At 41.3% G+C, this 26,978-nt stretch overlaps 1 protein-coding gene across 1 annotated transcript in view; it reads left to right on the top strand.

Moving 5' to 3' along the window:
• CALY (calcyon neuron specific vesicular protein) overlaps positions 1 to 26,978 on the top strand; it is a 154,170-nt gene that overhangs the window by 73,671 nt on the left and 53,521 nt on the right. Inside the window, exon 2 of the mRNA XM_033943470.1 lies at positions 21,858 to 22,001. Coding sequence (XP_033799361.1) covers positions 21,873 to 22,001 — 129 coding nt within the window. The 5' untranslated portion in view covers positions 21,858 to 21,872. The remainder of the gene's footprint in view (positions 1 to 21,857; positions 22,002 to 26,978) is intronic.

Genomic DNA, 26,978 nt, shown 5'->3' with positions numbered 1-26,978 from the left:
TTGGCTAACTGCCGGGACTTGGACTTTCGCCATCCTCTTTCTCTTGCCTATGTTTCCAGCAAGAGAACAGGTGCACTCAACTCCATAGAACTTCATTGAAACTGACTTCACAAGCTTCTCCACATGACGCCATCTTGGATCTCCTCCCCTTGTAGAATCTACCTTTTGTCTTGGTCTTTAATTGATTTAAACAATGTATATGAACATGGGATGGTATAATATGTCCTAGACGAAGAAAGGAAAATAAGGTTTGAAGAATGTTTTTTCTCCTGTGTTTACTATTTGTTGGTCTAGTAATGTAATGCAAAGTGTACTGCATATTTTTGATTATAAATGTGCATGTTTACTTGTTAGCAGCTTAGGATGTAAGCGGATTATAAATTGTTTAAATAAATAAGGGTAAATGGTGTACATGAATGGAGAACCATAAAAATTGCCTACTCTGAAAAGAGAATGAAGAAACACTAACAGACAAAAACTCTATAAAGCACAGTTAATTACTGTAACATGTGTTATCCAGGGACAGCAGGCAGATATTCTCACATGTAGGTGTATATTGATGATGGCACAAAGATGTCAAGATTATGCATCAGACATGTCTACTTGCTCTGAGCCACAGTCATTGTGAGTAGGGCTTCTCTTCTTATTTTCTTAAATTTTGGGAGTGAGGTTTAGTATATTTGGGAGTGAGGTTTAGTACATTTTATAATGTGCTTTGCTCGAGTAATGCATTATTAAACTTCATTTTCCATTATTATCAAAGAGGAGCCCTCTATACCCTCAAAATAGAAGCCCTATTCACCTATATGTGCATGCCTTTGGCACACCTAAGTGATGCCTAAGTTGTGTCCACCTAATTCGCACCCAACAAACGCCCAAAAGTAGACCTGGTTTTGCAACACCTATATTTTAGGTAAGACTGTAGATGTGTTAGGACACTGAGCAGCATGCAATTCTGTAAATGGGTATCCATATGAAAGCCACGCCCACACCTATTCCATTAGGCACAACATTTTCCAATGGGTGTCTATGAAATTGTGGGCACTTATTTTCTGAATCGCGTACTGCCTTTGGACATCTAACTTTCAATTATTGCTTGTTAAAGTCATTAATTGGATTCATTATCCAATTTATTTGGATGCCTAAGTTGCTGAACATCCACATTTACATTTACAGAATTTGCCCCTGAATGCATCAGTTGTGTGGATCAATGAGCGATATGGGCTGTTGGCATAGAAAGCTAGAAGGCCTCAACATGAGAGGAAAAATCTTAGTGGTTGCAAAACCAAGGCCAAAAATAACAAGTTGAAAAACTGAAGGCTAAACGGACTGAAGGCCCAACTGAGGGAAGACTGAATGTTGAAAATTTGATGAAAAAACAGAAGCAATAATAAAAGAAAACGAGCCAAAAAGTTAAAAAATATAGTTGACAGGAAGGCAACTCGTATGGACAGAGTCCAAACTCAACTTCTTCGCTCTACGGAAAACGAAGAACTGAGGAACTGTGAGCCAATGTCGATCGGAAAGGCACTCAGGTGTGTATGACGCAAGCAGTCTCAAAGCTTAAAGTGACGGTACACTTTAACACTGTCCGTACCGAGCTCTGTGGATAATGTCACCCCACATGTGAGAATATGCTGCCTGTTTGACCTAGGATAACAATAAATATTATTAAGGCACTCTGAGGGAAATTCTATAAATAACGCCTTAACTTAGGTGCTGGTAAGTGCCCTACTGGTGTCTAAGTTAATAGGGAAATGCCATTCTAAATGGCATTTAAATAAAAATTCAAAGCACCTACTGGCTCTTAAATGGTGCTGGAATCAAGCCTCCGGGGGCACCTACTGCATTGTAAATGTGGCTAACGCCAGAAGTGGCGTAAGGCGCTGGTAGGCGCCTCGAGAGGCATAATTCATGTCAAAGGTAGGTGTCGGAAATGTAGGCTTTGAAAATTCTGGCCTACATTTCCAGTGCGTATCTTTGCCGGAAGTGCGATTCTCTAAACAGCGCCATGACGTGATTGACATGCGATCGGTGGCTGCTTTTAAGGTAGCCACTGAAAATGGTGCTGTTTAGAGAATCCCAGCAGTCTGTCACTGGTTTCTATAATATAGGGGTCCTTTTATCAAGCCGCGCTAGCGGGGTTAGCGCGTCGGACATTTCATCATGCGCTAACCCCCGCAACCGCCTAAAAAACTAATGCCTGCTCAATGCAGGCGTTAGCGGTTAGCGCGGCAGGTGGTTTAACGTGCAGTATTACGCGCGTTAAACCCCTACCACAGCTTGATAAAAGGATCCCATAGTTAAGAGAGACCAAAAAAAATCAAATATATAGCATACATTTGTGTAAGGAAACCCTCATTTATTAGCATTAATATTTTAGTACATTCATTAGTGATTCAACAATATGATTATTGTAATTCTCTTTATGCTGGTTTACATCAAAAGGATATTTGCAGACTTCAGTTTATACAAAATTCTGCTATTTGACTAATTCATAATGGGGTCCTTTTACGAAGGTGTGCTAGCTGTTTTAGCGTGCGCTAAATATTAGACTATAATGAATGCGTTAACATTTAGCGTGCGCTAAAACGGCTAGCGCATCTTAGTAAAAGGATCCCAATATTTGTGAATTTGACCGTTACCCCACTTCTGAAAGCAGCACACTGGCCACCTATCAATCATTGTATTACATATAAAATACTTTTATTGATTTTTAAAATATTGAATACAGGAAAGCCAGTCCAGATACATCTTTGAGAGCTCTTAGATCGTCAAATCAAAATTGTCTTACAATTCCAACGGAACGAGATATTGTTCACAAACGTATTAGAGCTGCTACTTTTTCAGTAAATGACCCACAGCCTTGGAATTCCTTACCTTTATCTCTTCGGTTAGTGACTTCTATTGATAAATTTAAAGCCGATTGAAAAACATTTCTTTTTTTCAGATGCATATTAAACTTGATGTTAGTTGACTACACTGAAGGAGCCATGCTTAATACAATGTTTAATGTGTTTACCTTCCCTTCTATCCTTTCAAATTGTAGTTCTCCCGTCTATCCTCACATTCATGTTGTATATAATATTTTATGTCACTAATTTTCCCTGCTTTACAATTAGATTTTAAATTGTAAGCCACCTAGAAGGTTCGCCCTAGATGCGGGATAGTAAGATTTGAATAAACTTGGAAACTTGGATTAATAACCACTCTTTGGTTGTATAGTTTTAGTCAGTGATACACTCAAAATCTTGCCCAATTTGTATTCAGAGCTTGAGGATCTTTGCCTAATAAGATCCCTGGCTTTTCCTTATTTTAAATCCATGTGAAAAGTGCCTCTTTGTAAAACCAGCAGGCAATTAGTTCTAAAGTATGGCAGCTTAACAAACTGTGTAGCACATATACTAGTAGAAGTAATATATATTTATAATTTTAGTAAGAAGACCTCAGTGTGGATTGATTAGTCAGGCAAACGTACAAGACGTTTAATACTTCAACCCGTGTACGAGACCCAGCTCAGTACACCACACCATCATCGAGCCTTCTTAGTGTGCATTTAACGTGATTGGTGCAAACACACTTCATATATAGTGAAAAATGTAAATAATAATGCAAGAGTGATGCGCAACACAATTTGAAAAACACCAGGCTGCGCAGTCCTGACCAAAGATAATAATTTTGAAAAACTAAACTAAACTAAACCTTAAGTTTATATACCGCATCCTCTCCATAATTATGGAGCTCGGCACGGTTTGCAAGAGCTTAATGTAAGGAAGGAACGGCATAATGGGGTTGGAGGTTGAGTATAGGGGGAAAGAGAGCATTACATTTTTGTGAATAGCATAGTTTTCAGGTGCTTTCGGAGTAGTTGGAAGGAGCCTAGATTCCGTAGTGGGGCAATAAGGTTATTCCAGAGCTCGGTGATTCTGAAGAAGAGAGATTTCCCTAATTTTCCCGAATAGTGGATATCTTTTAGCATAGGGAAGGATAGTTTAAATTTTTGGGTGGATCTGGTGGAATCGGGGCTCAAGGAATTCCAAGATAGTGGAATTATAATAATAATAATAATAATAACTTTATTTTTCTATACCGCCATAGTCAGGCGACTTCTAGGCGGTTTACATTATAAGAAGGCTGGACATTCAGCGAATAGCAAAAATCTTAATACAATACGATATCATAGATCCACTTACAATACAATACAGTGAGTCTAAATACAATAACATATAATACAGTCTAAATACAATAGTATATAATACAGTGAGTCTAAATACAGTAACATATAATAAGTCTAAATATAATACCGTACAAGGAGTCTTAATGCAGTACGATAGTCTAAATGGGAAACTTGCGTGTTAAATTGGAGATCTATGGGCAAAGAGTATCTGAGAGATTTAGGACATCCATAAGTTGGAGTTCTAAGGGTAGGGGAGATCTGAAAAAGAGGGGCTTCTTGAGAGAGAGAAAGGCGTTTGTTGGGGAGGGGAGTCCTAGTGGGGGGGGGGGACTGTTTTAGTCAATGAATTTTGCGAATAGGGGAGGGAGGATGCCATGTAAGATCTTAAAAGCTAGGCAGGTGCATTTAAAGTGAACCCTGGAAATTACTGGGAGCCAGTGAAGTTTGGACAGGAGTGGGGAAACATGATCGTATTTGCTTTTTGCGAAGATCAGCCTGGCCACAGTGTTCTGACTCCGCTGAAGTCTTTGAAGACTTTTTCTGGTTAGACCTAAATAGATGAAGTTACAGTAGTCTAGTATGGAGAGGATGATAGATTGTACAAGGACGGCAAAATGTTGTTGGTGGAAGCTGGACTTATCCTAGTGTGGTTTTTACAATAGCAGGAAAAGGAAAGCTGAAAAGTGCGAGAAACGCCCAGCCCAGCAGCAGCAAACATGAAAGTGAAAAATGCAATAAATACAAAACTTGTAGTCATATATGAAAATGCTCAATGAAAGTCACTTATCTGTCTCTGGAGACATAATATAACAAGGAACACTTCTTTTATCAAACTGCTGATGCTGCCGTAAAATCTCTACTGGAGAACTCTCAGTCACTGCTAGGACTTGGGCTCAACGAGGTGCCCCATTTCATTGCTTCTTCAGCTTACTGATTGAAATATGGCAGTTTTGAGAATTTGCATCTGCTATCTTTATATTTTACACAGTACAGGAGGATATGAATCTCTTTCTATTTCTCTGGTGTTGCACTGCATGCCGAGTCTCGTTTCTTGGGGTTTCAGGTTAATTTTTATAGAAAACAGATGGGCAAGTGGTCTGCTAGTCCCAGACGAATGGAAGATGAAGAAGCAGACATGTTTCTAGTTAGGTAAAACTTTTTATTGCAAAAGATCACATAAAAGATGTTCGACACGGCCGTGTTTTGGCCAACAGGGCTGCTTTAGGGGCGGCATAAGTACTAACAGCACATAAAAGCCTACATTAGTATGAACATACTAATACAAATTAATTTTTTAAAAAATAGTTTATGATGTACAGTATTATGACTAATTTATGCAATAAAGGACTTTAACTGACTACCAAAGTGTCTGCATCTTCAGCTTCCATTCTCTAATTTAAATTTTGTATACTTTACTATTTTTAATTTGTGGTTGGTTATCCCTGTGATTGAGGTGGGTCTGTCTGTGCTTTGCATGTGTGACAAAGGCCAAGTGTTGAGTGGAGATCTGTGTTTATCTGACTGATTCTTTTTTTTTTTTTTTTTTTTTACAAAAGAGGAATTCATGTTATAAGGTTCATTGCAATATTTATGGTACAGCTGTTTTCTAGGTGGGTCTTTGTATGAGTTTTTGGAAGCTGGTGAGTTATAGAGTGGTAGATTCATTTTATAGGACCGGAGTAACCATTGTAGGATTTTGTATTACTTCAAAAGATGCTTAGTTCTGGAGGGTTTATATTGCTGTTATTGAGATGACACCAAAATCAGATATTTATTTTCATATTGTGAGTTCTAGAGAAAAATGTCCTAGTTGTGCCACTGTTGTGTGAAGAAGATTTCTCTGGATATCAGATATGTGTTACATTTAACACCTTGATGGTCCAGTATACATGGTTGGTCAGGGATCATTATTTTCCATGCCACATAATTTAACTCATGTCCAACTCTCTTAAACACAAGATTCTCCAATTTAACAAAATAAAAATATAATACAGTATATGTAAATGTGATGTGCTCAGACTCACAACCATAGTGCATTAAAATAAATTAAGCAAAGGCTGTCCACGGGACCAACATAGCACCCTCACGGTCCCAAGCTGCCCCTTAAAAATCACCATATACAAATTCACTTATCTTGATATGATGGCAGCTAAGCTTGTAATGGACATTCTTCGCTATTCCAACTTAATCTCCCAACCATACATTCCTTCCAAATATCCCCTCAACTCGAGTTTCACACAGTTTCCTCAAGAGGGGAATGTTGCTCAGGATAGCCTTACTTCGGGGACAACTTCCAAAATTCTGTCAGGAACCAGACTCAAAACATAATTTAACTGCAACATTTTTTAAAATAAGTATATTCAATATTTGCAAAGATTTCATGTTTCAAAACAAAACACCAAAATAGGTGTAATTTACATAGATTACATAAAGCATGACGGCAGAAAAGGGCCGACGGACCAACAAGTCTGCCCACTCAAAGAACCCTCCCCTTAAAAGAACTCTCCCCCTAAACATTTCCCCAGAGTGAACCCACATGTTTATCTCATCGTCTCTTGAAGTCGAGCACGTTACTGGCTTCGACTACCTGATGTGGAAGACCATTCCAACGATCAACCACCCTTTCAGTGAAGAAGTACTTCCTGATGTTGCCATGAAGTCTCCCACCCTTGAGTTTGAGTGGATGCCCTCTTGTTGCCCTGGGACCTGTAAGGAAAAAAGATATCTTCTTCCACCTCAGCACGGCCTGTAAGATATTTGAACGTCTCTATCATGACTCCCCTCTCTCTGTGTTCCTCGAGAGAATATAATTGCAGCCTGTTTAGATGTTCTTCATATGGGAGATCCTTGAGTCCTGAGACCATCTTAGTGGCCATTTGCTGAACCGATTCCATTCTCTTCACATCCTTTCGATAATGTGACCTCTAAAACTTAACACAGTACTCCAGATGAGGTCTCACCATGGACCTGTACAACAGCATTATAACTTCAGGCTTTTGACTGACAAAACTTCTTCAGATGCAACCCAGCATTTGTCTAGCCTTGGTTGAAGCTTTCTCCACTTGATTGGTAGTCTTCATATCATCACTAATGATTACACCCAGGTCCCTTTCTGCAACAGTTCTTGTTAAGGTTTCACCATTCAGGGTGTATGTTCTGCAGGGATTACCGCTACCAAGGTGCATAACCTTACACTTTTTGGCATTAAAGCTCAGTTGCCAAGTATTTGACCATTTTTCCAGTAAAAGTAGGTCCTGCCTCATAGTGTCGGGCATGGTTGTGCTGTCCACTACATTGCATAGCTTCGTGTCATCGGCAAATAAAGCAATTTTACCTCAAAGTCCTTGGGGCAGGTCTTGTACAAAGATATTAAATAGCATTGGATCCAAGACCGAGCCCTGTGGCACTCCACTGGTCACTACTGACGTTTCTGAGGGAGTACCATTTACCACCACCCTCTGAAGTTTACCACTGAGCCAATCTTTAACCCATGCAGATAATGTTTCTCCTAGTCCCATTGTATTCATTTTGTTCAATAACCTATGGTGTGGGACACTATCAAAGGCCTTACTGAAGTCCAAATACACTATATCCAGGGACTCTCCCCTATCTAGTTGTTTCGTTACCCAGTCAAAGAAGCTTATCAGATTGGATTGACAAGACCTTCCCTTCGTAAATCCATGCTGGTGGGGATCCCTCAGCCTCTCGTCATCCAGAATTCTATCCAATCTGTTTTTAATCAACGTCTCCATAAGTTTACACACTATTGATGTGAGACTCACAGGTCTGTAATTTTCAGCTTCTGACCTGCATCCCTGTTTGTGGAGCGGAATGACGTTAGCAGTTTTCCTGTCCAAAGGGACTTTGTTTACTTTAGCCTCGATAGCTCCTGGTAGATGCTGCTCGCGGTAAATTTAATATTCCAGAATGGGTCCTCCGAGCACTCCCTTGTCTGCAGGTGTGGTCCGGATCCCGGCGCCTCACAGGTAAAGACCGAGCAGAAGTAGCCATTGAGTAGTTTGGCTTTATCTGAGTCTGAGTCTACATAGTTACTGTCAGGTTTCTTGAGGCGCACAATCCCGTCTGTGTTCTTTTTACAGTCACTAACATACCTAAAAAAATTATTTATCCCCTTTTTTAACATGCCTAGCTATTTTTTCTTCCATCCTGAGTTTGGCATCCCAGACTACTGTTTTAACCGTTCTAGATTTCACCAAATAGGCTTCTTTAGTTTCCGGTTGTTATGATTGTTTGTAGGATATAAATGCTCTTTTCTTCTGCTGTACTAGTTCCAAGATCTCTGCGGAGAACCACTGGGGTCTATTATTTCTCCGTCTTTTACTCATGGTTTGTATATAGAGTTTGGTTGCTTCCTGCAGGGTAGATTTCAGAGCCGACCACAGTACCTCCACATTGTCTGTCGTGTCCTGGTTTTGCAGCAACTCATAGACAAAATCTCCCATGCTCTGGAAGTTAGTTCCCTTAAAGTTAAGGACCTTTGTCGATGTATTTGACCTAGTGACTCCCTTCCTGAGGTGAAACCACACCATGTTGTGGTCACTGGAGGCCAAAGCATCTCCTACCGAAACCTCTGTGACACTGTCTCCATTGGTGAGTAACAGGACAAGAATCGCCTGATCCCTGGTGGGCTCCAATACCATCTGTTTGAGGCATGCTCCCTGTATGGAGGCTAGTAACCTTCTGCTGCCGCTGGTCGTAGCGGTAAGTTTGTTCCAGACTACATCAGGCATGTTGAAGTCCCCCAACAGCACAGTGTCTCCATGCAGAGTGATGGTCTCGATGTCTTCGATTAATTCTTTGTCTATGTTGTCTTGTTGTTTTGGAGGTCTGTACACAACACCAAGATACAGGCATTTGTCATTGCCCCTGGCAAGGTTCACCCAGAGGGATTCCCCCATATACTTGACGTCTAGTATCCTGGTAACTTTGATATCTTCTCTGATGTATAGTGCTACCCCTTCTCCGGTTTTGCCTTCTCTGTCTCGGTGGAGCAAATTATATCCTGGTATAGCCATATCCCATCCATGGGACTCCGAGAACCAGGTTTCTGTTATTGCCACTACATCTAGATCAGCATTTCTCATTTCTGTTTCCAATTCCAGAATTTTATTGCCCAAACTACGTGCGCTAGCGTACATAGCCGTCCATTTACTATGTTTGTCTGGTCTGTATGGAGATTTTCCCGTTTGAGTTAGCTTGTCCCCTTCAGTATTGTCCAAACTACGTGTATTAACATACCTAGCTGTCCATTCTCTATATTTGTCCGGTCTGCATGGAGATTTTCCCGTTTGAGTTAGTTTGTCCCCCTCAGTATTACCCAAACTACGTGTATTAACATACCTAGCCTTCCATGCTCTATATTTGTCCGGTCTGCATGGAGATTTTCCTTTTGATACAAGTTAGTTTGTTCCCCTCATCATTTTGACGCAAATACTTACCTTAGACTCAAAGATGGAGTGATTATTTACCCTACCAGGATGAGAGTGGGTTCCCTCTTCTAGTCTATTGCTCCATTACACCTTCTTCTCTTGATACTGATCTTACCCAATATCCCCCTCCACCTCAAACCACAGCATTCCTCAAGATCAAATTGTCCACTTTTTGAATTCACCACCTTATCATCCCTTCTATCACTCATCTTCTTCACAGCTCTAAGGCTTCAACAGTTTCTCCACCTCATTCAACCCTCCCCACCCTGTCTGACCACATCTCGTCTGTGGCGCTTTTCAAAATCAAAGTTTTCGTTCTCAGAGAACCCCTGATGCAGCTGCCCCGATGCTTCTCCTTTGAAGTGATGTCCCCTGTGATGAACCTCAAAGCCACTATCCTCCTGCTGCCACCGCCGTCCTCCTCCATGCATGCCCCACTCCCCTACATCACACTTACCATTAGCACTGGAAACCTGCTGCTGACGTCAATGTTGTATTTCTGATCCAGTGCGGGACCTTGAGCATCCTGCTTCTCTGAGAATCATGGAGGGGGCGGGAGTTGGCAAGCTTTGAGCATGCACAGATGCTCAAAGCTCCACACCAGACCAGAATATAGCATTGATGGCGACAGCAGGTTTCCAGTGCTAATGGTAAGCATGATGTCGCGGAGTGGGGCATGCATGGAGGAGGATGGTGGGGGTTTGTGTGCACGGAGGATAGCGGCTTCAAGATTCATCATGGGGGGGGATGTATTCAGTGGGGAGAGTGGGGGAGGGATCATTCTACTGAAGATTACAGCCCTGGTGTTCATCAGGAGTTGAATGGAGCACAATTGCGCCATCAGTTGGGTGGTGGCTCAAATATAAACCAAGACCCCCCATTTTTGGGCCAATTTTTTGGGCCCAAAATTTCAGTTTATATTCAAGTATATATGGTATCTGCTCCCCTACCTCTCCATATAATCCCTTTCTCACTGACCTCGCCTCCTGGCTCACTGTCTTTCTCAAACCTTTGTCTCCTCCCTCATCCTTGGTGATGTTAACATTCATGTTAATGACATCTCTGACTCCTACACATAAGAACATAAGTATTGCCTTTGCTGGGTCCATCGTGCCCAGCAGTCTGCTCCCATGGCGGCCCTCCAGGTCCTTGACCTGTAAGTTCCCTCCACCTGAATTGTTTATGCCCTAATCCTGAAGTACCTTTTATAGTACCCCTCTATCTGTACTCCCTGTAATCCCTTTCTCCTTCAAGAAGTCATCCAAGCCCTTTTTGAAACCCATTATTGTACTTTGTCCTATCACCTCTCCTGGAAGCGCATTCCACCTCAAAGTTTCTTTCTCTAATATCTTCATTCAATCTTTAGCTGTGCTCCACTACCCCCATGCTTCAGAATGGCCACTGCCTTGATCTTGTCCTCTTCTCTAACTGTTCAATTGCTAACTTCTCCACCTCAATTCTTCCCCTCTCTAACCATCATCTCATAACCTACCTAACTCATTGATCTTCACCAATAGTGTCAGGAATCTTCAGACTATTGACCTGTGCACTCTCTCCACCACTGTCCCCCTCCTCTCAAACACTACGCTATGTAAGTCTGTCAATGAGGCAGTTTCTTCCTATAATACTATTCTCTCCTCTGCTCTTGATGCCCTCGCTCCTCTCATGTCATGTTCTGTAAGGTGCCAAACCCCAGTCCTGACAGACCTCTAAGATCTACTACTTACATTCCTGTGCCCGATATGCGGAACATCAATGGCTGAAAACCTGCACCCATGCTGACTTTATGCACTTCAAATTCTTGCTGACTGATTCTCTTGGATCCAATGCCTTGCCATCTCTTTGCCATGATTAACTCTCTACTCAAAGTATCTTCATTCCTCCTTCACCTTCTCCTCAGATTATGGCTAAGTGCTTCCATGACAAGGTTCACATCATTAACCTTGAGTTCTCAACCGAATCGCCTTCACCTCTCCCTCCTCTGGTATGATCTGCCAACACTCCATCGCTCCTGCTGCCTTTTCTTCCTTCTCTGAAATCACTGGAGGAAACTGCACCTTTTCTTTCCTCCTCCAAACTCCTGTGATCCCATCATCACCTGTCTACTGATCACCATCTCTTCTACTGTCATCCCCTCTATTTGCTATATCATTGTGTCCAATGCCTTCAAACATGATGTAGTTACACCACTCCTCAAAAAACCCTCGCTGGACCCTACCTGCCCCTTCAATTATTGCCCCATCTCTCTCCTCCCCTTCATATCCAAACTACTTAAATATCTTGTTCACTGTCATTGTCTTGACTTTCTTTCTTCTTGAGCTATCCTAGATCCACTTCAATTGGGCTTTCACCCTCTTCGTTCTATGGAAATAGTCCTTACTAGAGTCGCCAATGATCTGCTCCTGACCAAATCCAAAGTCCTCTACTCCGTCTTCATATTCCTTGATCTATCTGTGGTGTTTGACACTGTAGATCACCATCTACTCATCAATATGTTGTCTTTGCTTGGGCTTTAAGGCATTGTTATCTCATGGTTTTCTTCCCATCTTTCCTATTGTACTTTTTTTTATTTTTATTTTATATTTATATATATTTATTGAATTTTTTCAATATAATCAAGCATAACTTGTACAGAAAGGAAATTCAGCAAAAGAATTAATAATTAAACATAATACTTCAATCAAAATCAAATATAAGCTAAATCTCTACTCAAGTCCACAAATAGGATCCAAGGTGGATGGTGGGCAAGTAATATTGAGATAAATTAAATTAAATAAATTATTACTAGTAGACTGAAAATACACCTTTCCTTAATCTAAGCACTCATGTTCCACCTTTCTCCAAACTTGAAGTTGATAGAAAGGTTGTCAGTTGAGATGGCTCAAAGAAGACAAATTTATGTGAACGATAATTAATTACACATTTACATGGATGTCGCAAGTAAAAAGTAGACCTAGAGCCATAACACCAGGTTTCCTTAGCAAAAATTCACGTCTCCTCCGCTGGGTCTCCTTGGCCAAATCTGGGAACATCTGTATTTTACAACCTAGAAATTCTTTTTGTTTATTCTTAAAGAAAAGTCTCAGCAACCTGTTTTTATCTGGCGCGAGCGCTACTGTTATGAGTAAAGTTGCTGGTTCTGCCAATTCTTTATCCGATGTTTCCAGAATATTAGATAAATTCATAGAGTCCTGTCCCGTATTCTGTTGTTGTTGTTGCTGTTGCAATTTCTTATTTGGAAGGTAATAAACTTTTGTAAATGGTGGTAAATGGTGTAAATGGTGGTAATGTTTCTTCAGAAAGCTCCAATATTTCAATCATATAACGCTTAAGCATTTCTCTAGGGGCTATCATAGGCACCTTAGGAAAATTAATCAGCCTAAGATTGTTATTCCGGGAAAAATTTTCCATTACCTCCATTTTCCTTCTTAAATCAGTATTATCTTTAATTAGTGTCTCAATAGTTTGTTTAGAAACCTTTATATCTTGAAATATATTCTATATTGAGGTCTTAGAGTCCTCAATTTCTCTTTTCAAATCTTTAATTTCAGTCTCATGTTTGTTAAATTTATTTTCAAATTGTTGTAACTGTGGACTTATAGACTTTGCCAAGTTAGCCACTAAATCCCACAAAGAGTCTAATGTTACCTCCTGGGGCTTCTCTATTTGAAGATAGTGTAACTTAGGTTGATTTAGCTCACCCACTGGCAAACTGTCTCTTCCAATGTCCTGTTCGGTTCCTGCTTCCCCCTCCGCTTCCTCCTCAGTCTCCGCATTCGGGCTTCCCTGCAGCAGCAAGGGCCCCGGCAACACAGTTCCCCCTTTGATCTCCTGAGCCTCCGGGAGGAGGTAAACTCCAGCTTCCGGGAGTGCCTCCGCTCGCAGCGAACTGGTGGACTGAGGGCGTGGGGAGGTGCTCTCACGTCGGGGCTTAGAGATTTTTCTGGCCCCATGGAGAACGACACAGACTCGCCGCCACTGCGCGCCTCCTGCAGGGAACTCCCCGACGATGTTGTTGGCGTTTGCTGCATTCTCCGGACAAGCTCTTCAATGTTGCCGAAGACAGCCGTTCGAGAGCGCTGTTAGGCTCCACCAGCGCTCCTTCCTCTCCTCTTCGGCATAGCTAAACAGGTAGGATTTTACCAAAAAAAAAGTAAGATAAGTAAGCCGAGCTTGGGGAGAGTGTGCTCAGACCTACTAGTATTCGGCCATCTTGGATCCTGAGAGCTCCTATTGTACTTTTAGCGGAAGCTCTGGAGGATCATCTTCTGCTGTCATTCTGCTTTGGTCAGTGTTCCTCAGGGTTCTATCCTGGGACCACTCCTTTTCTCCATCTACACTTCTTCCCTTGCTGCTCTAATCTCCTCCTATGGTTTCCAATGTCATCTCTATGCTGATGACTCACAAATCTACCTCTCTACACCTGATATTTCTACAGGAATCCAGGCCCAAGCCTCAGCTTGTCTGACATTGCTACTTGGATGTCTCGCTGCCATCTAAAATTAAACATAGCTAAGGAATAGGCTCCCAGTAGAGGAGTGGAGGCAAAGACTATGTATAAATTCAAGAAAGCGTGGTATAGGCATGTAGGATCTCTTAGGAAGAGGAGGAGATAGTGGATGCTGTGGATGGGCAGACTGGATGGGCCATTTGGCCTTTATCTGCCATCATATTTCTAGGACTGAACACCTTATATTTTCTCCTAAACACACCTCTCCCCTTCCTCTGTTCTCTCTTTCAGTAGATAACACTCTCATCCTCCTTGTCTCATTGGCTTTCAACCTCAGGGCCATCTTTGACTCATCTTTCCTTCTCTTCACATATCCAACAGATTGCCAAAACCTGTGGTTTCTTTCTTTACAACATGCTCGCTCTCATCACCTCTTGCCTGGACTACTATAACTTGCTTCTCACAGATGTGCTGCTAAGCTTTCTCTCTCTCCTTCAATCTGTTCATAATTCTGCTGCATGCCTCATATCATACCAGTGTCATTATGCTCATGTTACCCTTCTTCTCAAGTCACTTCACTGGCTCCCTCTTTCCTCATACAGTTCAAACTTCTCTTATTGACCTGCAAGTGTATTCACTCTGCAGCTCCTCAATATTTCTCCTCTCGTATTTCTCCCTATGCTCCACCCTGGGAACTCCGTTCATTGGGTAGGTCTCTCTTGTTGGTACCCTTCTCTCAAACAGACTCTGTCCCTTCTACCTTACTATGCAGTATGCCTGGAACAACCTGCTTGACTCAATGAGTCAGGCTCCTTCCCTGGCAGTATTCAAATCCAGGTTAAAGGCCCACTTTTTATGAAGCTGCATTTAAATCCTAACCCAACCAACTTGTAAAGCACCCATATTTGTTTATCATTCCCTCTATAGTCCCCCTACCCTATGTTTATGGCTATTAAAATTTGATATTCCGCCAAATCTTACAAAAGTTCTAAGCGGATTTCATACAAAATACAAAGTTAAAGACTGGGAAGAGCTCCATAATATAAAGAAAAGATCTAGTCTCATTATTCATATCTAAGATACATTTAAAATCAATCCAGTTCCCCTCCCCCACCCCCACCCAAAAAATGAAAATGCCTGTGAATCTCTCGAATTAATGAATATGTTCATTTGGAAAAGAGTCAATACCAAAAGCCTTTTGAAAAAATATGTTTTCAATTAGTCCCTACCTGAGCAACGTGTATAGATTCACCCTTTTTATCCTGTATGTCTGCAGAACAGGGTGGGCAGCTTGTTCCAAGCATATGGTACAGCAGGGTAGAAGGCACGGAGTCTGATGCTGGCGGAGGAAGAGAAGGGCACATACATGAGGAGCTTATTAGCTGAGCAGAACTTGTGTGTGTGTGTGTGGAGGGGGGGGGGGGGAGAACAGAGGGAGCTAAGTGAAGAGAGATAGTGAGGGACAGCCAAGTGAGTGCATTTGTAGGACAGTAAGAAGAGTCTGAATTGTATTTGGAAACAGATGGGAAGCTGATGATGTGACTTTAGGAGACAGGTAATGTGAGTATGGTGGCTATCATGGACAATGAGTGATGCAGCTGAATTCTGGACAGATGTCTAAGCGGAAAGCCAACGAAGCTAATTAAAAAAATTATGCAAGAATTTTAGGTAGGTGTCCATGATTAAGGTGCCCAGCAGCGTCTAACCTAGGCGCTGTTTATAGAACCAGGCTCATTATGTGTATCTATGAATGGAATAATGATCAAAGCTTTTGCTTCAAGGCAATAATCATTCTTTGACTCTTGACAAACGCATGATATTCAAATTTAAACTAAAATAGATGCTCAAATTCAAATAAAAATATTTTGACTCTCAAAAAACTGTTTAAGTTCAGCTTTCCCAGACACCTAACATGGTGACAGCTAACAAAAATCTCCCTTATATTACTAGTTAATATGAAAACAAACTGTCTCCTGTCCATGAATCAGAATTTCACAATTTAGGAATCTGATGTGGAACAATTAAGTTACATCTAGTGAGGGTTAAGTATGACACTGCACAGACCTCTGTTTTACACAAAGGCAGAAAACTAAGTATTTGTCTAGACAATACAATGAGGAGAATGTCTTAAGTCACCCTGCAACTAATGAAGTGCTTATTGTACAGTTAACTGAAGAACACCCAAAGGTATCAAAAGCTCATAGAGCATTCTTGCTTCAAAATGAGGGAATAAAGAGTGTAAACAGAGAAGTGTGCTTGGAGAATGAAGTGCAAACTTTTCAGAAGTAGCTTGGCATCTGTATGGAACAGGTTGCCTAATTCTAGGATATTATACTGTGTAGGAACACTACACATGAAATATTATTTAATGAAATACATGGGATTCACAACAAAGGCAGAAACAAATATCAGGTCACATCCAGTAATTTGAGGGTTCTTGTGAAAATTTAAAGTGAGATTATCAAGTATTTAGTTAAGAAAAGAGCTAATCACCTGATGTATATAATGCAGTCTCCTCTCTCTTTTCATCCAGTGTCTTCCTCTCTCTCACCTTCTCTCAACTTTCATCACATCTCCCTCCTGTCTCGCCCGTCTTCCATCCATCCATCTATACAGCTTCTTCCTCTCTCTCTCCCCTTCCAGCCAAATCTTCCTACTGTCTTTTTCTGCTTCCATCCAGTGTCAGTAACCTCTCTTGTCTCTTCCCCCTCCCACTTCCATCAGGTGTCTTCCCTTTCCCTTCCATCATCTTCCATCTTTGTCTCTTCTACACACCATCTGCTCTCTTTCTCTCCCCTCTTCCATCCAGGATCTGCCCTCTGTCTCCCCATCCCCTTCCATACAGCATCAGCCCCCTCTCTCTTTCTGTCCAGTGTCTTCCTTTCTCTCTCACCTCCTCCCTCTTTCATCTGATCTCCCTCCTGTCTCTTCCCCACCTGACACCCAGCTGTTGTGGCTGCTTTTTGTGCCATGTACCAACAGCAGCACTTCCCCTCCTACCTCCCAAGGGCACCCCAGCCACTGCTGATAGTTCTCTAAATATGCAGCAGGCATTAGCAAAACAGCTTACCTCACTCTCCTGCAGGGTCACAATCGCAGCCTCAGTCTGCATATCTGCCGGCCATGCCCCTCCAACATCCTCTTCCGGTTCCTCAAGTGTGGCCGGTGAAAGAGTGAAGTATCCATATTTGCTGCTGCTGCTGCTGCTGCTCATTTGGAAAAGCAACAGAAATGGCCAGGATGGTTGTGGGAGGGAGGTGGGGAAGTGCTGCTCCTGCTGCGCGGCAATCCTAAATTGCAGTGTGGAGTCTTCAAAACAGGTGCGTGGCCGTGCAGTAAAGAATGATACGGGGACTGTTTACCACAGTAAACCATAGTCACCATAGTAAATCCGCAGGAATGGAGACATTTGCAACTGGTTTACTGCAGGAATGGGAACAAGACTTTTCACTGCCCTGCGGGAATGGGGATAAGACTTCACCGCCACGCGGGAGTGGTGAAAAGTCTTGCTCCTGTGGTAAAAAAATTGCCCTCATGTCAGACTCGGCATCTCCTCCCCAGCTCCTCTTGCACCTATTTTGTCTTCAGGAGCCAGCCATGCCATGATGAAGACAGAAGGAACCCAAAACCAAAGCCTGAGACCAATGTGATTTTAAGAATAAAATTACCAGACAACAAAAGTTAGAAAAAAAAAAAATTATTTTATATTTTGTGATTAGAATATTTCAGATTTGAAATATGCATCCTGCTAGAGCTGGTATTAGACATAACTGGGGACCGCAAAGCCCAGGCTGTGCTTCTTTAGCTTCCAGCTGGCTTAGGGCTCTCTCTCTGACCAGAGGGCAGTTGCCCTCTCCTAACACTATTCATGCCATGTGTGACTGAAATATTCTGTTAGCTTGATTTTTCTATGTAGCATTCTGTAGTAGTTTGGTTTGTGCAGTTTTCACAATAGTGGAGGAGATATTTGTGAAAGGGAGGGGAGACAGGGATTTTGTTGATCTTTGCTCTGTATTATTTGTATTTATAAAATGACAATTTTACAGGATATTGTCTCTTTTAATACTTTAATAAAATAAGTTCAGTATAAAATCATAACTATTCGAGGCTTGTGCAGATGGGATCTGACAGTTTGCAGGGTGGGGACCAAGCTTGCGGGGTAGGGACGGGGAATGAGCTTAAGGGGATGGGGCAGAAACGGGGACTGAGCTCGTGGGGACGGGGTAGGGATGGGGATGAGCTCACAGGGACGGGGTGGGAATGGTGATAAATTTTTTCCCCCGTGTCATTCTCTACCACACAGCTTAGAACAGGGGTTTCAAAGTTCCTCCTTGAGGGTTGCAATCCAGTCGGGTTTTCAGGATTTCCCCAATGAATATGCATGAGATCTATATGCATGTACTGCTTTCAATGCATATTCATTAGGGAAATCCTGAAAACCGACTGGATTGCGGCCCTCAAAGAGGGACTTTTAGATCCCTGGCTTAGAGGGAACATTGACATCAACTCTTCTTTTCCCCCAACAATTCACTTGATGACACATATAATTAGCTGGACAAGATTCAATCACAGGTATAAAATCTCCTTCCCCAGCCAAGGAATACATGATAATATCTAGGGAATAATCTAAAACGAAATCCTTTACCAAAAGCATTCCCTTCCCACAATGAATGAACATTAAAAAGACTCACTGAACAACTGTGAAGTGAAATATTCCCATTTTAATAGAAATGGAATGCTATACCACTTATTTTTATTATATTGGCCTATGTACTTACCTCACCCATTGCCATACAAACCGAGTTCTCTCAAAAGTAGCCTAGCACATTGTAATAGACAAATAATCAAGCCAAGACAAAGATTATCTGATTGAAAGCTATCAGTGCATGAGGTGAACAAAGTTGAGCAGAAGGGGTCATACGAAGGGACTAAACATATCCCTTAAGCATGTTCCTTTGGTGGCATATCTGAGCCAACATGAATTTAAAGAGCAAAGAGGTCCTTGTACTATGGTGCGTTAATGGATTTAGCACATGTTAATTGCCACAAAGCCCATTGTATATCTATGGGTTGAATGGTACTTAATGGATACTATTTCATTAGTGTGCACTAAATCTGTTAATGCACCTTGGTAAAAGAACCCCAAAGTATCCACAGATGATATTTTAATTCTAGGCAGAGTTCACCTCTCTGATTTTCAACTTCATATCCAGGTCTATCAAGTTCAAATTTTTAAAGTCCCACAGGGTTGAAAGATATCTCATACACTAGATAGAAGTTAGACTTTGTACCACATTACACTGTTTGCTCTCTTTCCTGCACCCCCCTCACCCCGATCTGATCCTTCCCCACCCCTTCTGCTGCATGTGTGCGCACCTCTTCCCTTCCCCGTATCTCTTTAACATTCCTGGCATGAGCAGCAACTCCAAGCTGCTACTTGTGCCAGTGTTGGCTCTTCCTCTGATGTCACTTCCTAGGCACGGGTCCAGGAAGTGATGTCAGAGGAAGAGCCGACACTGGTACGAGCAGCAGTTTGGAGTTGTTTCTTGCTTTGGGAATGTTAAAGAGGAACGTGGGATGAGAAGGAGATTGTGCTTGCAGTAGTGGGGAGGGGGGAAGAATCGGAGGCAGAGAAGATGGGTGCTGGCACCCCCACCAAGATGGCACCCCCACCAAGACAGCACCCATGGCAGACTGCCTCCCCCACCCCTTACTACACCACTGGCTGAAATGTTCCCAGCCCAACCAACCAACTTCCTAAATTCTGAGGGCTATTTTGCCACTGTAGATGAAAAGAGTGTTTACCTTATTTCATTCAGTGCCTATTTGCAGAACCAAAATTCTCTGTTTTTGACATTGTTTCAAATCGCTGATTGAGCCATATTCATGTCATTCTCTGGAAAATAGATCCATGGAAGAAATACATAATCCTCTGAATTTTCTTATGTGACTTGGCCTTCACTATTTACATTTCCATAAAAAAGGACATCCTTATATTTTCTTCCGTGTCCCCTGCTTGTTTTCTGAAGACTGCTTCCTATTTCTTATAATTAGTCCAAAGACAGTGAAATTTGATTACGGCTGCTGGAACCAATGAAAACATCTGCCTTGTTTTCTCCCGAATTTAGAAATGTATTTTGAGAAGGAAAAATCACTCTGAGGTTATGGTGAAATCTAAGGTATTTAGCTTTGTGAGGTCTCCTACTGTAATGGGGAAACTCTGAAAAACAGTGAAATGGATATTCCCTTTCAATGTTTAAATGTAATTTAAAATTAAAGAGCACAAAATAAACAGAACCAACTACAGTAAATGAGGGGATAAGGCCGCAGCATGCTGTGCCACATTCCTGCAGTATCTTAAAACAATTACAGTATATGTTTTCAGATGAGCACATCCATTGGGTTGATATCAATTCATATCCAATGTAAACCACTTTTCCACTCAAACCGTTTTCCCAGTGTATTATTGTATGATTGTTTGTTTTTTTTTAAATGGAGAAAGTCATGAGCCAGCTGACTATTTGGAACATTCATATGGATGAATATGGATTACCAAGAAATGTATATCGGTACTAGATTCCGGTATGTCTCACATTAGGATAAAAACTTGATTTGAAAATTATTTCATGGTTAACTATGGAAAATTTAACCTGTAATTCGTACATTCACACATATTGCTATTAGATCCCTAGTGTGTGTCAAATTAGAGTGATAACTTGTACTGAAAAAACTTGCACTTTAAGGATAACCAAAGCAAATTGTAACCTATAAACTTTATATTATGTATATTGGTATTAGAACCCCCAGTATGTATCGAGTTAGGATAATAACTTGAATCATAAACTTGTACTATAATAATGGCAAATAGTAACATGTTAACTATGGACTCCTTTTACGAAGGTGCGCTAGGGCTTTAACGCGCAGAATAGCGTGCGCTAAATTGCCACGCGTGCTAGCCGCTACCGCCTCCTTTCGAGCAGGCGGTAGATTTTTGGCTAGCACGTGCTAATCCAGTGCATGCGTTAAAACGCTTAGCGCACCTTCGTAAAAGGAGCCCTATATTTTATGTAACCCATAAAACAGGGAAAACAGGATAGAAAACAAAATAAATAAATAAAAGCATTGAAATCATATTGGGATCTCGCTATTGTAGAGCCTTATTATGTTTTGTTAATTCGATTTATGTTTTTAATACTATGCTTATGTGTTTTATGTACATATGCTATGATATTTTGTTGCATGATTTAAACAGTTTCCTTTAAGTGCTCATATAATTTTAATAAATTCTTCTGAGGAAGGCGTTTCCTATACACCGAAACTGGGATCCTGGTTGAGACCATTGATTTAAATAAAGACTTGATTATTGGTTGGAAAGACGCCTCCCTTGACTTTTGTTTGTTTGGCACAGTCTTAGACACCATATACAGAAATTCGGAGGTTAATGATAAAGTTTCTGCATTCACCAAGCCCCATGTTTAGGGGTGGAGAAGGACTTAGGCACCTATAACAAATGCCTTTAAAACCCTGGCCTACTTTACAGGTGCCTAAATTTTAAGTTAGGGGCAATTCTGTAATAGGCGCCAGTATGATGGACAAGAGATAGGCACCTATATTAAAGGTGCCTATTTTTTTAGACACCATTTACAGAATTTCCCCCTTCGTGTTTGCTAGGGTGGTCCTTTTATTTTTTTTTTTATCTCCTGGCCGTTGTGCAATTAATGAAAAGAATACAAGGCATTACCCAAGGTAATGACTGATATTTGTAATGCCTATCTTCTAGCAGTCGCCATCAACTATGGTAAAACTGGGGAGTAATCTGGCGGAGAAGTCGGAGAAGGACCATGGAGTTGAAGATGATTTCGATAACATCCCTTTGATGACACCACTGGATGTGAACCAGCTACAGCAGCCTTTCCCTGACAAGGTAACTTTAATAAATGCTTCATAGCACTAGTAGCATGAGCAATTGTTAAAATTCCTCATAAAATACCTAAGAGTGGTGCTCTGGTGATACAAAAACCTCTGAAATGGGAAGTAATTATAAACAAGCACCTAAATTGCTTGCGTCTTTCTGCTTTAAATGTATTTTTCCAGACTAGGAGGTTAATGTGCCACCTCGAGGAATGTTTGACGGGATAGCAGTATATTTTTCTGAACATTTGCTCCACAGCAAATGCTTGCAAGAAAGAGACTGAAAAGACAGTAATTATACCACTTGACATGTAATTCTTTTTTGTTTTAGATGAAAAAGGTGGCATGTGGCAGCTTTTTTTAACTTGCATGTTTTTGCACCACCACTATTATGAATTTGCATACATTTTCACAGATAATAGCCTCGGTTGGTCCCTTTTTCCTTTGATGTTTGATTGTGAATTGAGGATTTTTATGACTTATGTTATATGACTTGTATTGAGATTTGCATTTTATTATACTTTGGTTTTCTTTTTTTTTTTTGTACTCAGTGATATATAAAGCCAATAAATCAAATCAAATCAATACAAATTTTACTGCAAATCCCTAAATTGATTCACTATCTGAGGAAGAAGCCAAGAAATGCATAATACCAACATCGTGGCTTGTGTGTTTCTAGGCAATTTGCAGCTTTTTCACTTGAACACCTCTGCTACAAAACAGCTTACAGCTTAGAACATTAGATTCTCAGGGGCCTGTTAATAAACTGCAGTAAGCACTGACATGCACTATCACGGACATGCTCAGGTGTCCCGTGGTAGTTTTCGCTTGTGTACGTGCTATCCATTTGCAAAACAAAACCTTTGTGTTTTTGCGCTGGGGGTGTACTGGTGGGGGTTGGTGGGTGAGAGGCAGAGATTAGGTATGGATATGCTAATTGGTTAGGGCATAGGTATTGCCTGCACCTGATTAGCGCGTGAGCCCCTAGGAAATAGGTGTCAGTAAATGCTCATGTGAGGTTGCAAACCATTGGACCCCTGAGGAAGGCGTGTTCGCCGAAACACGGACCGTGTAGGGTCCGGTTGGATTTTTATCACAGTATTTTTTATCATTGTACTTTTTAAATTGAATTTTCATGATTTTATATGTCAGTGTTTAATAAATTATCTCCATGACATCTGTATCCACAGTTTTTGTTTTTGTTTTCAATAAATGGGAAAACACAGAAATACAAAATCATCCATTTACTGGCAGTGCTAAAAGTGGCCTAAGCACATGGGAATGACCTGTGCTGAAGATAGTGCAGACCATTTTTTAGCAATACTTAATAAAAGCGTCTCTTAGGCCCTGATGCTCAAAGCATCAACAACCCGGTAAAAAAAATACAGGGTTGGGAGCGATTTTTATTTAGCATGTCATGCACAGCACAAATAGCATGCAAATCATATGCACACTATTTGTGCTGAGTAGCCCCATAAAAGAGCGGAGGATCTCTGCCTTGCACCTGCTCAGAAGAGCTAAGCGGTAGACACTGCTCTTCTGAGCAGGCCTAGAGGTTCTCATCACTGGGCTGTCACCATTCCTTCCTTCTGCCAACAGGACTCACCAGAGCCGCAATCAGTTGATCACAGCTCCTGCTGACTCAGCTGATCATGGCTCCTGCAGGCAGTATGACTCAGCTGATCGCAGCTCTGTTGTTTGGTTTTTTTAAATTTAAAGCTAGATATGGGTGCAGCTGTTGTGTGTGTGTTGTGTGCATGGGATATACACTCATACAACACACACACAAAGAGCTATCTACAGCTCTAGACCTGCCAATAAATTAATCTCAGTAAGAGGTGGGTGTTCCCTTTTGAGCATTACAAGGAGTGCTCATTTAAATACTACTGAACTCCTTGTAATGCATTTGCATACGGTTCTTGGTGGCTGCTACCGTGATTGTTAAAAGTCCCTGAGAACCCTTTTGAGAGCAATTTTTCTTTAGCAGGTCATGATCAGCACACATAGCATGCAAATCCTCTATGCATGCTATTTGTGCTGAGTAGCACAGTAAAAGAGGGGAGGAACTGGGTTTAGCACAACTCTGCCATATATAGAGATACTCCAGAGCTGGCCAGCCAGTTGTCAGTGCTAGCATGCAAGACTAAACACTGCTGGCGGGCTATGGAAGGTAGGAGGGAAGGAAGGATAAGGAGAGAAAGCTTGGACTGTTGGGTGGGGGAAGGAGGAGATTGAGACTAGACCGCGGGAATGCTGCGAGAATACCACAGAATGGTCCACAATTCCTGTGGCATTCCTGCGTGTTTTGGAGGTTGTTCCCATTACTGCAATAATTAGTGCAGTAGTTTCCAAGTTTATTTACAGTTTGATATACAGCCCATCAAACAGATATCTGGATGGTTTACAATTGCTAAAATTGGAGTTTCTGTGCCGCTCTCTAGTTTTTAACATAACCCTTTTTTAACCTATTTCTGGCAACACTTGCTACCGTGATCCAATCCTTTAGTATCACTGCTTTCATCTATGTAGATTGATATCCAGCTTCTATGGCTCATAGACCTAAATAAATGGATGCAGTGGCCAGCTGACATTTTGACCATATGTTTAAGCTCACCCCCAACAAAATCAGAAGCCACTCTTTTCTCCCAACATCATTGACTGTCTGTCACCAGTGCTCTTTTCATTTATGGCACACCAGTTAGCATGGATTTAGAGGCTGTGATGGAAGAGGCTATATTGGATTTAATGGTGATCACAGAGACATGGTTCATGGAGAATCATGACTGGGATATAACTATACTGGGGTATAATCTGTTCAGGAAAGACAGGGTAGGAAGAAAAGGAGGGGGGACGGGACTGGTGTTATATGTTAAAGATCATATTAAAGTCACACGATTGCAGGATCTGCAGGGTAAGGAAGAGGCACTGTGGGTCAAACTGGAAAGAAGAAATGGAAAATGTATTTACATTGCTGTGATATACAGACCTCCTTCACAGGCAGGGGTGGACAGAGATTTAATAGTAGACATTCAAAATATAGCTGTAAAAGGGGACGTATTGCTAATAGGTGATGTTAACATGCCAGATGTTGATTGGTGTGCCTCAACTCAAGGTTCGGTTCTTGGGCCTGTTCATTTTAACATTTTTGTAAGTGATCATGCTGAAGGGCTGTCAGGTAAGATTTACAGATGATACCAAAATCTGCAATAGAGTAGACACCTCTGATGCTGTGAATAACATGAGGAAGGACTTAGCGAAGCTTGAAGAATGGTCTGAAATTTAACAGCTAAGATTTAATGCTATGTAAGTGTATTAATTATTGTGCACTTCTGTAGTTTAAAAATTGAATAAAGAATTATAAAAAAAAAAAAAAAAAAGCAAAGTCATGCATTTGGGCTGCAAAAAAACTTAAGTTTAGGGGGTGCAGAATTTTTGTGCCTGAAAGACAAGTGGGACTTTGGTATCTTATTATGTGGCCAAACAGGTTGAAAAGTCAACGGCGAAAGAAGGATGCTGGGGTGCATAGGGATAGGTAGGGCCAGTAAGAAAAAAAAAAGGAGATGTTGATGCTCCTGTATAAGACTCTGATGAGGCCTCATTTAAAATGTTGTGTGCAATTCTGGAGACTATACCATCAAAAAGATATAAGCAGAATGGAGTTAGTCCAGAGGAAGGCTACTAAAATGTTTGGTGGTCTACGTCATAAAGTATATGGGTTCAAACTTAAAGATCATAATATGTATACTTTGGAGGAAAGGCAGGAGAGAGGACATATGATAGAGATGTTTAAAAAGTATCTACATGGTATAAATATGCATGAAGTGTGGTCATTTCATTGGAAAGGAAGCTCCAGACTGAGAGGTCATAGGATGAAGTTAAGAGATGATAGGCTCAGGAGTAATCTAAAGAAATACTTTTTTAGAGAAAGGGTGGTAGATGCATAGAATAATCTCCCAGTAGAAGTGATAGAAACATGATGGCAGATAAAGGCCAAATGGGCCATCCAGTATGCCAATCCTCAGTAACCATTATCTCTTCCTCTCTCTAAGAGATCCCACAAGCCTATCCCAGGCTTTCTTGAATTCAGACACAGTCTCTGTCTCCACCACCTCTTCCGGGAGACTGTTCCACACATCTGCCACCCTTTCTGTAAAAAAGTACTTCCTTAGATTACTCCTGAACCAATCACCTCATAACTTCATCCTATGCCCTCTCATTCCAGAGCTTCCTTTCAAATGAAGCAACTCGACTTATGCATATTTACTCCACGTAGATATTTAAACAACTCTATCACATCTCCCCTCTCCCGCCTTTCCTCCAAAGTCTGAACCCGTATACTTTATGACGTAGATCACCAAACATTTTAGTAGCCTTCCCCTGGACCAACTCCATTCTGCTTATATCTTTTTGATGGTATAGTCTCTAGAACTGCACACAACATTTTAAATAAGGTCTCATCAGAGTCTTATACAGGAGCATTAATACCTCCTTTTCTTTTTTTCTTACTGGCCCTACCTATCATCTTATTTCCATTTTCTATTAATAAATGATTATCAATACAGCTACAATAATACCTTATCCTAAAGCAAAAATAAATAAATAAAACAAATATAAATTTTTTTTCTACCTTTGTTATCTGGGTTCTGCTTTCCTCATCTTTTCCTCATTCTCTTCCTTCCATCCACTGTCTGCCCTCTCCCCTGCCTCTTCTATATGGCATCTGCTCTCTTTCTATGCCTCTTCCAGAAATTGTCTGCCTCTCCCTTCAATCTCTCTCTCCCTCCCCCCCATTGGCGTGGCATCCATCTTCTTCCCTTCCCTCCTGCAATGGTTTGACATCTCTCTCCTCTCCTTCCCTTCCCTCTCCCACACTCCCATGGTCTGGCATTTTACTCTTTCCTCTCCCTTCCCCCCACTTCCATCAGCATCTGCCCCCTTTCTCTCCCTCCACCACCCTTTCATACCACACTGCCCCACTACCCTTCCATTC

This window comes from Geotrypetes seraphini, chromosome 4 (genome assembly GCF_902459505.1).
Source record: "Geotrypetes seraphini chromosome 4, aGeoSer1.1, whole genome shotgun sequence".
NCBI lineage: Eukaryota > Metazoa > Chordata > Amphibia > Gymnophiona > Dermophiidae > Geotrypetes > Geotrypetes seraphini.
Note: the sequence above shows the minus strand (reverse complement) of the source record. Positions and strands in the feature narration are given on the sequence as shown.